Genomic DNA, 17633 nt, shown 5'->3' with positions numbered 1-17633 from the left:
AAAAATAGACAAGTGGGACCTAATTCAACTAAAGAGCTTCTGTATAGCAAAATAAATGATCAACAGGGCAAATAGAAAACCTACAGAATGGGAGAAGATATTCACGAACAATGCGTCCTACAAAGGTCTATTATCCAGAATCTATGGGGAACTTAAATCAACCAGCAATAAATGAATAATCTCATTAAAGAATATGCAAAGGACATGGACAGACGTTTCACAAAAAGAAAATATACAAGTGGCTATTAAACATAGGAAAAAATGCTCAGCATCATTAATCATCAAAAATGCAAATCAAAACCACAATGAGATAATATCTCACACCAACGAGAATAATCATTTTAAAAAGTCAAAAAACAACAGATGCTGGTGAGGCCATAGAGAAAAGAAAATGCTTATACATTGTTGATGGGAATGCAGCTTAGTCCAGCCACTGTGGAAAGCAGTCTGGAGATTTCTCAAATAACTTAAAACAGAACTACCATTTGACCCAGTAATCCAATTACCAGGTATCTACCTGAAAGATATAAATCATTCCACCAAAAAGACACGTGCACTCATATGTTCATCATTGTGCTGTACTTTGTTAAAGGGCATGTTTTCATATATATATATTTTATATATATAATATATATAAATAATATATATTAAATATATAATATATAAAAATAATATATATTAAATATATAATAAAATATATATACACACACATACACTGGGTAATGTATTGGGAAGAGTAAGATATATCATTTAGAAATTAATATGCAATGTAATTTATTGTTTGCCTCTTGGCAAAAAAATAATGTGAGGTTAACAAATAGGAGGGAGAAGCATATAAATTAGTGGCCAATGGTCAAGGAAACATAATAAAGAAAATAATGTTTGAGATGGTTTTCAAGAATAAGAATCAGCTTCCCATTTGATGTAAGGAGTCCATTTTAATCTGAACATGGCTTGAATAAAAAAAGATGTGTGAAACTGTGTGTGATTCTGACATTTGAAAACATACATGGATATTAGAGGTGATTGGTGGGCGCTGGGATTTTAGTGGTGAAGGATGCTGTTAAAGAGGATGGAGCTTGCAAGTGAATTCAGCAACAAATAAATAGATCAACCAAATCAAAATTGACAAACAGCACCAAAAACAAACTAGAAATTGTGGTCATTTTCCAAAAAGATGGTAGGGAGTCATTGGAGGGAAGCAGAATTTGTCACAATGGTTTGGAAAGAGCTAGAGGAGGCCTGGGCTATGGTAATGGCTATTAAACGTCTGTCCAGTCTTCCTTCTCTCCTTTTCTCCTATTCCACGCCCATTTCCACACACCATATAAGAGTGAGAACTCCTTGGATAATGTTTGGATTGAAGAGGTGAGGAATCAAATAGACTCAGCCCCTTATATGTGATTAGTTATTGAATTAACATTACATAATTAAGGTCTATTGGTATATTTTAAAAATAGAAACTAAATAAGATAAAAATACTATGAAATTATATAATATATACGTTTATATTTATGTATAACTATTCTATATATATTTATTTGGAACGGAATTTTAAGTAGCCCACCATGGCCACCCTGCTTTTTAAAATATCTACACAATCCCTCTTATAGTTTTAGCTGTCCTTGTAGAACAATCTTGTGTAAAAAGTGAACCACTAAAATATGTTTATTATGCTTGTATGGAAATGTTGATGAGAACTTGTTAAATTCTTGTTATCCTATAAAGTAACTGATTTTAACATAAGAAAAAGAAAGAAACTGAGCTGTGCTTATTTTGAAAAAAAATTGGCTAAAAACAAATTCATACATAACAGCTCTTTTGTGATAAACATCACAAAGTACTAAAAATTTTAGAAATAAATATTTTAAAATATCCTTTTAATAAATCTGGTACAACTGTAAACCATGACAAATCGTAAAATATCTAAAGTCTTTGCACAACAAAATATCTATTATCTTATCTACACTGACATTTCAAATAATTATGTAAGTTGGAACTGAGATCGTTTTGGCACGAAGCTCACCAAACATGGCATAAAAGAACATATAAAATGTCTTTTCTGTTCTTTATCCAGTTGAACCGCTTCTTTTGATGTTTGCTATTATCTCACTAACTCTAAACTTTTCCATATACTGTTTAAATTTGGTTATATGTCTGGTTGACTTTGATGGATACAGTTTGTTTGCTATGAAACAATGAGTGTTTGTATTTATTAGTAGAAAACGCAGCTTCAAAGATTTGCATGAATATGACCCAAACATGTATTAGCCAGTGTAAAAGAACTGAATAATTTTATTTTTAGTTCTTTGTTTAATCCCCTACCTGATCAATTTTATTTTTCTGTCAACATTGAAAGGCTGCTCCATATATAGAAAATGAAAAATATATTTTCATTGTACAAACAAAATTATTTTCCTAGACTATATTACAAAATTGAAACATATCTCTATATGATTATATTTCAGTTCATATTTTATAATTTTTTTGAAAGTCCAAACTGTTTAATTTTCTCCAATATAAAATTCCTATTTATAAAACTTCTACGTTTTCTAAACATGTAACAGAATAAATGAAAAATGTGAGCAAATACATAGAAGATATGTATTATTATTTTTCTTGGAATCCATGGTAATTTATTAGGATGCTTAAAGTTTTCAGTTTTAGATACTCACTGCATTCTATCTTAGATATTTTAATTTCTGCTTAGAGTTATACAAAAACATCAATTCTACATTATTAAAACTACATATTTTAAGCATGTAGGGTTTATAAACGTCTATTATTATATAATGCATCTGACAAGACATTTTATGCTATCAGCTATCAAATTATAAAAAGACATGTAGAAACCTTGAATGCATATTGCTAATTGAAAGAAGTCAATTTGCAAAGGCTACATAATGTAAAATTGCGACCAAGTGACATTCTGGAAACGGCAAACCTAGGAAATAGTAAAAGGTCAGTGATTGCCAGGAACTAGTGGAGAAAGGAGGGAGGAATAGGCAGAACACAGAGGATTTTTAGGACAGTGAATTTATTATGTATGGTACCAGAATGGTGGATACAGGTCATTATCAATTTATCCAAATCCATAAAATGTACAACACCAAGTATGCACCCTAATGTAAACTGTAAACTTTGGGTGATTACAATTTGCCACTGTGGGTTCATCAAGTGTAACAGAGGTACCACTTGGGTGTTAGATATTCATAATCAGGAAGATTGTGCCTGACTGGGGTAGATGGTATATGGGAGCCCTCCTTAGTTTCCATTCAATATTGGTGTAAATCTAAAAGTATTCGAAAAACTAAAGTATATTTAAAAGGGAAAACATGCAATGGTGATATCTCTATTACCTGCATGGAAAGGGCTACTATGCCTAGATTGATTTAGAATCTCCTATAAAAACAACTTTTACTTTTCTGTCCTTTAACAACTAAAACTCCACATATTAAGTGAGGAGTAACACATATAGATGCTTTAAATGCTTTTGGCTTCCTGTTTTTATGTAATAGAACTCAGCAGTGAACCATACCACATCCTATTTTAGATAAATATTTTTCCCTGTTCACTTAAACTTTCTTTCACGACTGAGCCATTTGACAGAACCGTGAGTCACAGGCTACTATATAAAAATTCCATACAAATTTTAATGTTTTCTACCAGCATGCACTAAGAAATAGGATGTTCTTCAAGAGCCACGGGTAGTTTGCACTTCACATTACATGTAACAAGTATATCCCATTCAGCTATTGTGAAATTATATTCTAGAAACAATAGCAAAATTTTGGTGTGTTGTTCATGGATTCTTTAAAACAGAAATGCCAATTTGAAGATAATTTATTTTTTATTTAACCACATTTAAACGGAAAAAATAAAGTCCTCTATCTTGAATACTTGTTTTTAACATTTTGTTTCTCTTTGTAATATTAAATAAGAAATCAGTAGAGAAGCAAACACATAGCTGCTATGCAAATTGTAAGTGTTGAAACTATTTATTTTGAATTCTTAAAATAAAAAGGATGCATATTGAGATGAAAATATCTTACTTTTAGTGGACAGTAAATAAAAATATATTAATTAAAAATTACCTATCTCTACCAACAATGCAAATAAGTAATTTAGTAAAGTGTTATCAAAATATATGCAAAAAACAAGAAAGTGATGAAAATTTAATTTGATATTCATTTAAAACCGTAAACTTAATGTGTGCTTATTTACCTTGGTCATAGGGAAGCAGCTATATGTAAAAGTTTGAGTGAGAAAGACAAAAGCTGACTAATAGAAATACTGTGATTAATGGACGAAACTGTGGTTGTTGTACACATAGCCTTTCCTCTGACACATAGGGATTTGTTGTTGTTGTTGTTCTCCACAGGCCAATCAAGAAAATAGCAAAGGAACTAGACCTAAGACATATGGCCATATAACTTATAGGCCAGAAATTTACTTGTACCAACTTTGATTTAGTGTAACACAACAAAGATAGGAGGAAAACTGAGAATCGAAGTTGCTTGACTATATCAATGACTATTTGGTTTTTCTGATCCTCAGTTTGTTAATATAATAAAATAATAGAGTTTGGTTATAATAGCTTCAGATTTTCTCAAATATCTTTGGTTTCTTCACAATGATCCAGAATAGTAGAACAATAAAAAAATTAATAAAGTAATATATATTTACTACAACAGTAATCATACAAATTCCTAAGAATTCCCAGATACCCTCCATTTGATATCATCCTATTGTCAAGGGGATTCAGGAAAAATAAAAATGAAAATGATAAAAAGAAATAACTGCTCTGGTGTATGTTTCAAACTACTATAACTATTGTATCATTTAAAAGAAGTATAAATATTACAATATATAAGACTTATAAATGTTGTATTAAAATTTTCATTTTGAAATATACACAAGCACGTTTCAAAAGGTGTATAATAATGTACATATTAAAATACACATTTTGGACTGGACTGTCATGGAATAAGAGAAATTAAATATGCTCCAAAACAATCCAAATCCTGAAAATGAACATTTTCTCTTTTGAATTTTGGCATCATTTCATATTTATCAGGCAATGTAACATTTTGCTCTAAGAGAAAAATATGACTTTTCTGTTTATATCTATGTCAAAAATTATTTTTACACTACAAAATCTTATTAAATAATTTTTATATTACTTATAGTATTATTCCAAAATTTCAGTTCTTAATATTTTTTGTTTCATATGTTTCCAATGAATAAGCACAGAATGTTAATCAATTTCTGCAACTTTATTCATCTGGTGTCCAAAACAAAAAAAATGACCAAAGGAATTGGAGAAAAATCCCTTTACGTGTTTATAATCCCTTTATGGACTTTTGCTAGCAATGGAGACTAGTTAACAATCTTTATATTACTGAAATTATTAACTATGTTCCTGTGTTTTATTGAAATATATGATTATTTTGGCCTCCCCCTAGAGATCGATGTTTTTGTGAAGACACTAGAACAAGGTTACAATGGAAGTAACAATATTTGATATTGTCACGAAATTATTTTTACAATATAAAATTGTTATGAATCTGCTGATGATGTATGAGTTATCCAACAATTGAGTAACTTAATGAGTATAAGTTTATTACCTGCTCCTAAGTAAATAAATGTTTGTATTAAATTTGATCAAGTTAGATATGACAACACTCGACAAGGACAAAAAAGGTTGTACCAGTAATAAAGAAAACACATATAACAAAGCTTTTCCTCAGTTTTCTTTATTACAACAATGGAGACACAGAGATACAGAACATAAAATGACATTCAATATACTATGAAACACATGCATAGGATTACACACAGTGCTGGATATTATGTTGAGGGTTTTAAATAAGATGATACTGAGGACAATACACTTATAACATACTTTTTTTTCAAGAAAATAAGCTATGATGAAAACGAATGCAATTAAAATGATCAGAAATACTTTAAAACAGAAGCGTTATACATAACATCAATGAAAATGTAAGAGAAAAATATTCTTGAAAGGGGTACATGAATTGTGTACACTATTTAAAACAGTAGTTGTAATTGCTTACTTTTTAGGAAAAAAAATAAGACTAGCTAGATTTATGTCATGGCCCCTATTCAGTACATACATAGAATAAAAATAAAAATATATTTTCTAAAGTGAAGTTGTGTCTCATTATTATGCATTCTTTACAGTGTGTAACATATTTTTACTAACTAAAATGAAATGATAAAGAATAATTGAATTTAACTTAAGCATACATAGTTTTAGAACTTTCAATATATCTAAATTTAATACAACCAATATTAGATTAGTTCACAATTAAAATTAAGTTTAATTATACTTGGATGAAAGTATCCTCAAAAAGTAGATGAAATAATAGTCTACCAACAAAGGAGATGAAATGCAGTTAAGACCATCTCAGATACACTAATAGAATTCTTAAACATAATTATTTTTTACATTTCTTGGATACTGTTTTTTTTTTTTTTTAGTTTTACAGAATATTAGCTAATACAGATGTTATGGACTATTCCAGGCTACGTGCAACATTTACTGACAGTTTAGGCTTGGAAATTAGTTAATAGCCAGGGAATATGTTGAATTATTACAAGAGATCTTTGTTGAGTCCTTAATTTTAGACAACAAAACTAAAGGTTTTCGGAAAACACAGCATGGATATTAAACTCTCATCTTTGTCTAATTTTGAAAAAAATAAAATTAGATTTAAACTGAGGGAATGTTTTCCTTAGATAAAAATTGGGATTATGTAAGTATAACACGTAGAAGGAATACAACTTTGTATTTAAAAGACAGACCATATTAACTTTAGAATAATACTCCAGTTTATATGGTAATTGGTAAGAGAACGAGTTAATAAGTGTTAATTTTTTTCTTTAGTTAAGTCCCAAAATTTACTGTGGAAATATATTCTGAATATTATGTTTAACTATCAAATTTTAATGATTAAACAATACTATTTATGAGGTTAATTTGGAAATGCCTCGTCACCAATTTCAACATAAATTGTAATCATTTTAAAGACAACTTGTAGAATATCTGTACATTCAGTCATTTGAAATATGCAGATTTCAGCTACCTATCCAATATGTTAGATTTGCTGAAGCTTTTATGACATATTTCTATACAACAAAGGTTAGGATTTTAAAATTTACAAACAATGAACAGAAACATAATAGAAGAAATATATTCCATTCATTCACGGCCAAAAATTTAGAAAGGAAGCATAAGAGGGAGAGAGAGAGAGAGCAAAAGAGAGAAATGGAGAGAAAGAGAAAGGAGGAAGAGACAGAAATAGATAAAGAGGGAGAAAATTAAAAATAAAGCATTAGAAGAAAGTAAGAAAGGATAAAGGAAAATAAATTGTAAAAAAGTGAAAACATGAGGCCGGGCACAGTGGCTCATGCCTGTAATCCCAGGATGTTGGGAGGCTGAAGCAGGAGGATCAGTTGGGTTCAGGAGATCGAGACCAGCCTGGCCAACACGGTGAAACCCTGTCTCTACTAAAAATACAAAAATTAGCCAGGTGTGGTGGCTGCACGCCTGTAAAGCCTGTAATCCCAGCTACTAGGCAGGCCGAGGCATGGGTATTGCTTGTACACAGGAGGCAGAGGTGCCAGTGAGCTGAGATCAGGCCACTGCACTCCAGCTTGGGCGACAGAGCAAGAGTCTGTCTCAAGAAAATAAATAAATAAATAAATAAATAAATAAAGAAAGAAAGAAAGAAAGAAAAATTAAAATAGAAAAAGTAAACGTAATTAAACTGGACTTATGAAAAGATCATTTAAAGGATGTTACATTATCTCTTACATAGATTAATCATAGTAAAACACATAAAGTTACGTATTTAGGTATGATCAATATTACAGTTTATCTTTATTCAGTGAGTGAAATCATAATACTAAAGGGCCAGACAAAAATATATGTGATAATATTTAGTTTAATACCAGAATTGATCATTTCAAGCTCTTAATGTTGCTTATATCATATTAATATCAAATTTAAACCTTTAAAGAAAACTTTACATGACTAGGGATATTTCTTAATTACTACGAGCTTAAATGTTATCATGCATAATACTGGCTATTATTCTTGAAAGCTAGACCCAAATGTATTGTATTATTGTACTGATATCAGTATCCATCTTGAATTATTAAAATAATTTGTAATTTTAAGGTTTTATTTCTCCATTATCAGTGTAAATATACCATATTAATATTTAAAATTATTTTTATGTATCTAAGAATACCTCCAGATCCAAAAGTTCATAGTTTAATTCTTTCTTCTATAATATATTTCATTTAATATAAATGACTAATCATAAATTTAATTGTACATGGTTGAAACTACTTTGGAATTTTTCTTGTTTTAGCTTTAATTTAAATCAAACATAATGAATGAGTATTCTTACACAGAAAATATTAGAATTAAATTATAATGGTTTCCCAATTGACACAAACTGCATATTATTGTGTGTAACATGTACACTGATGCATACTTGTAACTTTATTAATTTAAAAAGAACTTGAATATTTAAAAAGTCAAATTTATTTGCAATAAAATTATTTGTCTTTATATGTATTTGCTATATATAAGTGAAAATTGCACATATATTAAACATCAATCTAACCCCGTCTGTATAGAGGCATATTTAAAATGTTTGCATATTTTAACTTCAATCTTGTTCATGTACACCAGGAATGAAGGCATATATGTGCATTTGCAAAATGCTACTGGAAATAATATGAGAATAGAGTTTATAAAATTAAACTTAGTCCGTCCTAATGACCTATAGTATTAGGAAAGAAATGAACAAAAATAGCAACTTACCTAAGGTTTTTCCATGTAAGAATACATTTTATAGGAAAGAATTTACTGCTACCTCCTAGGCCTACTCTGTTAGCATATCTGAAACATGGTACTTGTGGGTCTTATTGTGAACTGATGAGTAATTATGGTTTTGATTGGGGTACAGAGGCCAGTAACATTGATTGTAAAATGGAGGAAAGAAGATAGACTAGAAGAGATTGGGAGGAGAAAGAAGGAGATATCCAGATCTATATTTTAAAAATCCTGATATTCCACATGCAGATAATGGCAATCATGCATAAGTAAATCAATCTAGCTTCATAAGTGGTAATACGGTCAAAATAATCTTTTGAAATATTTTTACAGTGAACGATACAATACACACACCATTGGACATAGACATATATCTCTGATTATATATAATGACTAATCTTACACTCACCTTAACACACAAGTTGAAATTTATATATCTTCAGAGACAGAATTTTATGTAAAACTCCATTATATGAAAAAAAATCATTGGATGATGCTAGGAAGATATTTAAAATAAGTTTAAATTTTTATGTCTCGCTTACCAGTAATCGCCTTTACTTAGATGTGTAGACAGATGAAATACTAGTAAGGCCAAAAAGGTAACAAACTCATTTTTAAAATAAAAAAAAAACTGTCTGATTTTTATGGTTGCATATAACAACAGTAATGTTCAGATAATAAAAAAGATAACTCAGCAACACATATTATTAAGACTTTTAAAAAATCCCAGGATGTAAAATGTCTAAGGTTTTATTTATTGGAATGCAATAGCTTTATTGTTTAGTTTTGTAATTTTTAATTTCTTACAGAAATAAGGCAAAGCACAAAGCCTATTATTTTACCATCTCTGAGAATATATTTAAAAGAATTTATGAATATCTCAGAGTTGTGAAATATGTGTTCATCTAAGAATAAACATTTGGCCAAATGACAGATTGCTTATAAAGTTAAGGACTAAAACTGGATCCACACTTAGATGTTTAAAATCTAACGAACAACTCTTTAAATGTATATAACTCTGCTAACATAATTTTAATATTAGGTTCTTTTTGAAATGCCAAATTGATATATCTTATTTCTGTGTATACTTCACGTTGAATGTTCTTTATATCACTTAGTGACCTTGAGTTATGATATGTAAAACTTCAAGATAAATAAACTTTGCACTAACTTACTAAATAAGTATTCCATGATCTCCAAAAAAATATTTTGTCGTTCCTAAGTCAAGATAATTTCTACATGAAATTCTCACAGAAATGTCTCTAATTTATTGGAAAGATCAAGTAAGGTTATAATGAATGTGAAAAACAGTTTCTGGAGGTGTTACTAGAAATCCTTTTCTCAACGCTTTCTACAAATTAGTAATCAATATAAACTCTTCAGTCTCAAATATCAAGAAATTTAATATGCAATGATAGTTATTTAATAAACGGAATATTGGTTATGGTGATTTAAAAACAAAACTTTCCCTATAAATGGATTATATTTCCATAGTATGTGAATTGCGATATCGTTTTATTTCAGCAGGGAAGAAAGGAGGGAAGCAGAAGTAGTTTTTTTTTTTTTTTTTTTTTTTTTTTTGAGACGGAGTCTTGCTCTGTCGCCCAGGCTGGAGTGCAGTGGCGCGATCTCGGCTCACTGCAAGCTCCGCCTCCCGGGTTCACGCCATTCTCCTGCCTCAGCCTCCCGAGTAGCTGGGACTACAGGCGCCCGCCACCACGCCCGGCTAATTTTTTGTATTTTTAGTAGAGACAGGATTTCACCGTGTTAGCCGGGATGGTCTCGATCTCCTGATCTCGTGATCCACCCGCCTTGGCCTCGCAAAGTGCTAGGCTTACAGGCGTGAGCCACCGCGCCCGGCCGGCCAGAAGTGTGTTTTATCGGTTGATGGGTTGCTTCTGCAGTCTGCAGGTCTATTACTAGATTACAAGAAAGGATAGCAGTTGACAGCTAAGAGTTTGGAAAAGATAAGTTAAAAGAAAATCTACTATGAAAGAGAGGCCTAGCCCTCATATGAAAAGATTCTGCAGCTATCTCTTTAAAAAGAGACAGGAAAAATATTTCTGTTCAACAAAATAGTGGCTTTTGATGAATGAATCACAAAGTCCAGAATCCAGTCATTTTATTTACCAAGTATGTTATGGTCACTTTTATGCATATATGTAAATCTGGTTGTTTCCTATTGTCCTAAATAAATAAGTAGTAAAAGTCACTTGTTAAGATGTGGTTGCAAGTGAAAAACACAAACACTCTTTACTCGTTTTGAAATTACTTAAGTAAAGGTTACTTAAGTGAAAATTGCATATTCACAATGAAAATTTGCAAAAACCAAAAATCATTCTTCATGTTACTCCCTCAAATCGAAATTCCTTTGAAATCAGGAATCTAGTTCCAATCTCAATTTCTTCCCATCTGGATTTCAACTTCTTTAAAGGAGTGTCTATAATATTTTCTTCTCTCTCTCTAATGCTTGCATGTAATAAATAACTACTTATGTTAGAACAATAGGACTTGAGGTCAGCTCAAAACGTAATCTAAATCCAGTGAACTGGGTGTAACTTTTTAGACATATACAAATTTAATTTAATATTCACTCTGGGAAAATTGCAGAGATATTTTCACTTAATGAAAAAAAAATGTATCGGTGTTCAAATTTAAAATAGGAAACTGTTTCACATTTATTCCTCAAGACATTTTAGTTCAACAAAGGGAAAATAAGCAGCACAATTGGGATACACATCTAATAAAATATAATGCTTATGTTTTATATAAATGGTAAACACATTGAAATATTAGAAATGTTGATAAATTTGGAAACTTACACTTAAAAGTAACAGTGAAAAAAGAAAGTAGTGATCCACAATTCTACATAATAAAATTCTGATTTTTACAAAGTATGGACATGGATATTTAATTATTTGCTAAATAATAATGAAAGATTAGATGTAGCAAAGGCTTAAGTTTCAAGTACAAGTGACATGCTATTTAACAAGGTCAACTTTAGGAATTAATGGAAACTTTAGAATAAAGTATGTTATGCAGTGAACTGGTAGCTGAAAGTAAACAATCCCGATTGAATTTCCTTCATTGATTTTCTGACAAATTATACACTTAAAAGGTTGACAATTGGGGGAAGGGGAAAAAGCTTAATCGTTCATGGGTGAAGATACATGCATAATTAATTGGACCTTAGAAAATATTTTATTATAATTTTAGATAAGCCTTGCTATTACTTTTTTTTTTTTTTTAATTTTCAGGGCATAAGAGGATATGCCGTATGATATAACAATGACATTAAAACACGCAAGACAAACTTATGGCTATAATGAAAGAAAACCCAGCAGCATTCAGCTGCCATGACTGGCTTCCATTTTCGCCTTTATTCGCTTCACAGCATTTATCTGCATGATGAAAATTGTTTTTGAAAATAGAATAAGAATGAAATAATTAAGAAAATAAAGAGTAGAGTTACAAATGAGGAAATCAAAAGAGAAAAAACGTGACAGTAGGAAAGAAAAAAAGAGAAAATAATTAATGCAAGATTTACACTAAGCCATTAACAATTAATATAAACCTACAAAAAATACTTTCATACAAAATAAGAATGGCTAAAGTCTTGTATAAAACATTTCTATATATTGTCACATTAAAAACAGACAAAGGTCAATATTGATGTTTATTCTGCATTACTCAGAAATTAATTCTGTCACTGATCCCTTACATGTGAGTATCTTTCATTTATAAGTTGAAAATATAAATTACAAGAGAAAAGTCACCAGTCATTTCACTGTGCTACTGGTGAATTCACAGTGCTACTTTTAATATGTTCTCAATATATCCTACAATGTTTGATGGTAATTTTTCCTACCATAATTTCTTAGGATATATTTAATAAAAGCCATTCTACTTTAATAATAAACAAGCTACCAACAAATATAAGTGAAAATTGCATATTCACATAATTAAAATTTGCAATAAGCATAGAAGCTAGAAGCATTAACCTATTAGCCATAAGCAAACTCCAGACATATGTCACTGCATCTCTTTTAAAACAATTTTAGGAACCAAAGATTATGAAAATATTTTTTAGACTTACTTTTTCATTACATGCTAAACTAAATGCTGTTGCAGGTGTAGTATCAATATTTATGTTAGACTGAAAATTCCAGAGGGTTAAGATGAAGTTTCTCCAGGTAATTGGACTTCTATTTCACCATTGTTTTAGAATTTTTAAACTTATGTTCTAAAACAACCATAAATGTAATCCTAAAATAATATTTTCATATTCACCATGTGCTTGAATGTTGTTTTCTGTTCATGTTGAATTATCTAGTGATGAATGATTTATTAGTGTTGCTTGAAACTAGAGGGGAGGTCATCAAAATAATTTTACTGTATAGTTCATTGGAAGTACAAATTAAAAGCCCATGAAAGTACAAAGTAACTGAAATATTTTAGCAATATTTTTTGTGGTGATTTACATTATTTATTTTTTTAGCTTGTTAAATCTAAACAACTATTTTGTATGTATTATGTATGCATTACATGTTCCCAGAGGGTAGAATTATTTTATCATTGAATACAAAAAATGTTGAACAGAATTACTGTCATCAAATTATATTGATAGTCAATATTAAAATTAGACATGTCTTCAGGAAAAGAAGGAAGCAGTTACTGAAAGATACTAAGGTCTTTTTTGGTTAAATATAAATGTTATCAAATACGTGGCAGGCCAAAAGAAATGGTGAAAATGTTTTTCAAAGTAAGTTTATTTATTTCCAAGGATTTTTTTTAAACATTAGATTATATCCAGTCCAGCAATTTAGTAGTATTTTTAGTCATTAAAATTACAGAACAAATCAATAAATGCCATGCTATCAGCCTTGAAATCCATAGTTTGGCAGTCATTTTATAACAATTAATCTGCTATAGTTTCCCGATATTCTTGTTTCTTATAAAATAAAATAAGATGGAGTTATGCTGCATGAATATTCCAAAAAGGAACATGATTGATTATGGAAACTCTATTTTATATAAATCAAAATACACATCTTTCAAAATAAGCACATCTTTAATAAGAATTAAAAAATGAAAAATATTAATAATTACAAAATTATTTTAATCATTCTCAGTTAACTATCACAAGGACAAAAAACCAAACACCGCATGTTCTCACTCATAGGTGGGAATTGAACAATGAGAACACACGGACACAGGAAGGGGAACATCACACTCTGGGGACTGTTGTGGGGTGGGGGGAGGGGGAGGGATAGCATTAGGAGATATACCTAATGCTAAATGACGAGTTAATGGGTGCAGCGCACCAGCATGGCACATGTATACATATGTAACTAACCTGCACATTGTGCACATGTACCCTAAAACTTAAAGTATAATAATAATAAAATAAAAAATAATAATTATAAACTAAGAAGAAATGTAGTATCCACTAGCATACTTACAAGAAAAATTATTGTTATCAATGTAATATTTTATATGAATGTAAAGGGAGTAGGTTGATAAAAAACGAAAAAATAGTGCTTTAGTCCAACAAATAAATGTTCTCTAGAGTTACCCTATTGTTTACAAAAAGTTAAATATATCTAATGTACATAAGTAATGGGTTTTTAAATTCAAAATTCCAGAAAACTTATTTTGACAGTCTACAATGCATGAAACACAAAAATAAAACCACTTTAACCTTTAAACTCTATATCTTCTCTAACTTAAATGAAAAGACTTAAGATGTGCTAGTTTATTACAGATAACTTATTTCTAATATGTTTGAATTTATATTTCATTTTAAAATGAAAAATATGTTATAAAATTATATGATCTTTTTTTCATATTTTGCAAATATATAATGTTAACTCTCTAAGATCTGAGAGGTTCCCAAATTCCCCATCATCACAGCTTTTAAAGTTGCCTCACAAAACCTAGATCTAAATCAAACAATCCTTAATTTACGGTTTGTTTCTGATATGACTTTCTATGAGGCCTTAGCAATCTGGATTCAGTAACAGTAAATTAGACATGATTTTATAACTTTTTTTTTTTTCGAGATGGAGTCTTGCTCTGTCACCCAGGCTGGAGTGCAATGGCGCGATCTTGGCTCACTGCAACCTCCAACTCTCTGGTTCAAGCAATTCTCCTGTCTCAGCCTCCTGAGTAGCTGGGATTACAGGCGTGTGTCACCATGCCCGGTTAATTTTTGTATTTTTAGCAGAGACAGGGTTTCGCTATGTTGTCCAGGCTGGTCTCAAACTCCTGACCTTGTCACCGGCCTGGGCTTCCCAAAGTGCTGGGATTATAGGTGTGAGCCACCGCGCCTGGCCAAATTTGTGACATTTTTACAAATAAAATAAATATTTCATTTTCCCCTTTTTTTGATAAGTTGTGTTGGCTTTGTATCAGCTACATGGTTTAGATGGGTGAATACCGTCTCCTACCTTCTCAGATGACTTTGTCTGTGTGCCTGTATGTGTGATTTCTCCATGACTCCTTGATTTATTTCAACTAGCATTTTTCATCATAAAAGACCTTCTAACACTTGCTTTTTCCCTCCTCTGCTCACCTTCATAGAAAAACTTCCTGAAAGCATTAAATAAATATGGAGTCTAAACTCCCTAACCTCACATACAATTCTCTGCCCACTTGTACCTAATTTATCTCCCAACGACGTCAGCAAAGCTGCACGTGATAGGGATACTTCACATCTGTTCTGGTTCGGTTTCATTGACCTCTCCACAGCATTTGACACTTTACGTCTATTCTTCTTGAAATATGACCCTTTGTTCACTTCCAAGATACTACGCTCGTGTTTTTCCAGTTAATCTTATGATGAGGGGTGGAGTGATCTGGTTTCTTCTTCTAGTATAATATTATAGTTCCTTGGTACTCAGTTCTTAACTTCTTTCTACTCTTCAGTAATTCAAGAAATATTGTCTGGAAATCACTGCTGTGCCAGTCACCCTTCTAGTTACTAGCAAACATAAATGAGTACTACAGACATCAACCCCTCTTCAGATATTTTAGGCATTGCTTAGATGGGTTTACCCTCACTCAAATACCATTCACCTGTTAACACTGACAGCATCATGGTGTATGTTTCCAAGCCACGGTTATCTTCTCATTTCCATACCCCCACATATCTAACCAACAATTTGATATTTCAAATTTAACAAATACCAAATGGATCTGATGTTTGATCCTCATTCTCCAAGTCTTGCTTCTCCTACAAAATTCTTCACCTTGAGAAATGACATCAGCAATGTTCTAGTTGCCCAAGCAAGAAACCTAAAAGTCATTACTGACTGAATCCAATCTATTGCAAAGGCAGGGTTAGTCTACACTTGTAATGTGTCAGTAAATTTTTCGTTCTTTTATTTTTTTCTACCGCTGTTCATCCATCAGTTGCTCTTACCCATAGGAGAAAGAATAATCTGTTTATAATACCTATCTCTTCATACAACTTTTCTGCTTACAATTATTTATTTCTTTTGGAAGATGTTTTACAATTATGTTTTTAGAAGCCCTTGAATTATCTGGTTTGCATTCCCTCTCTGACCTTATCTTCAGTCACACACTTCCAGGTTCTCTTCCACACATGCCTTTTCCAGCTCCTAGAACAGATCATGCTCTTTCTTGTCCCAGAGATAGCTTCCATGTCACATATTTTCCCTGGAAAGTTCATTCCTGCATGTTTCCTTTGGAAACTCACCTTCTAAGAAAAATCTCTCTTAGTTGCAGTTATTCTTTTCTTTTCCTTTTTTTTTTTTTTTGAGACGGAGTCTCGCTCTGTCGCCCAGGCTGGAGTGCAGTGGCGCAATCCCGGCTCACTGCAAGCTCCGCCTCCCGGGTTCACGTCATTCTTCTGCCTCAGCCTCCCGAGTAGCTGGGACTACAGGCACCCACCACCAAGCCCGGCTAATTTTTTTGTATTTTTAATAGAGATGGGGTTTCACTGTGTTAGGATGGTCTTGATCTCCTGACCTCGTGATCCGCCTGCCTCGGCCTCCCAAAGTGCTGGGATTACGGGCGTGAGCCACCGCGCCCGGCCTGTTGCAGTTATTCTAACTCATGTTGAATATCTGTCTTCCCTACTAGATTGTGGAGATTTTGGGGGACAGGGGTCAGTTCTGTATTCTTCACAGATAAATTCTTTGTACTCATTCAAGGGTTTGTCACAAAGAAGTGCTCCAATAAATAATTCTTAAATTAATAAATGATAGATCTTAACATTGCAGAACCAGAAGGAACTCACTTCACAGATGAGGAAACAGTTATTTTGACAAGTTATGTGACAGGAACAAATCTGGCAATATAAACCAGAATTCTGTCCACTTTCTTTCCAGGTCTTGCCTACAAGCTCTCAGGACACGAGTTTCTCAAATTGAAAATATATACAGAGAGAGGAAATGAATTACAGCATGTCTTGGTTACTTTGGTGCCTTCATATCTGCTTTTATTACCTTTTAATTTTTTCAACCTTTTGTCTATATGTATTGTTGGTTTTTGTCATCAACAAATTTTTTTTTTTTTTTTTTTTTTTGAGGCGCAGTCTCGCTCTGTCGCCCAGGTTGGAGTGCAGTGGCGCAGCCTCGGCTCACTGCAAGCTCCGCCTCCTGGGTCCAAGCCATTCTCCTGCCTCAACCTCTAGAGTAGCTGGGACTACAGGCGCCCACCACCACGCCCGGCTAATTTTTTTCTGTTTTTGGTAGAGACGGGGTTTCACCGTGTTAGCCAGGATGGTCTCCATCTC

The 17633-nt window shown here is 31.7% G+C and overlaps 1 protein-coding gene across 4 annotated transcripts in view; it reads right to left on the bottom strand.

Annotated features, from left to right (window-relative positions):
• The window catches only part of NCAM2 (neural cell adhesion molecule 2), a 564569-nt gene that overhangs the window by 47016 nt on the left and 499920 nt on the right, over positions 1 to 17633 (bottom strand). The window contains exon 16 of one of the 4 annotated variants that reach the window (XM_054468801.2): positions 8765 to 12273. The exons of the other annotated variants lie outside the window; for them this stretch is intronic. Within the exon in view, the coding sequence (XP_054324776.1) occupies positions 12167 to 12273 (107 nt within the window). The 3' untranslated portion in view covers positions 8765 to 12166. Of the gene's footprint in view, positions 1 to 8764; positions 12274 to 17633 lie in introns of those variants that run through there. 4 annotated transcript variants of the gene reach the window in all.

The sequence above is a fragment of the Pongo pygmaeus genome, chromosome 22 (assembly GCF_028885625.2).
Source record: "Pongo pygmaeus isolate AG05252 chromosome 22, NHGRI_mPonPyg2-v2.0_pri, whole genome shotgun sequence".
NCBI classification, from domain to species: domain Eukaryota; kingdom Metazoa; phylum Chordata; class Mammalia; order Primates; family Hominidae; genus Pongo; species Pongo pygmaeus.
The sequence above is the reverse complement of the archived record's forward strand: the minus strand, read 5'-3'. Positions and strand labels throughout refer to the sequence as shown.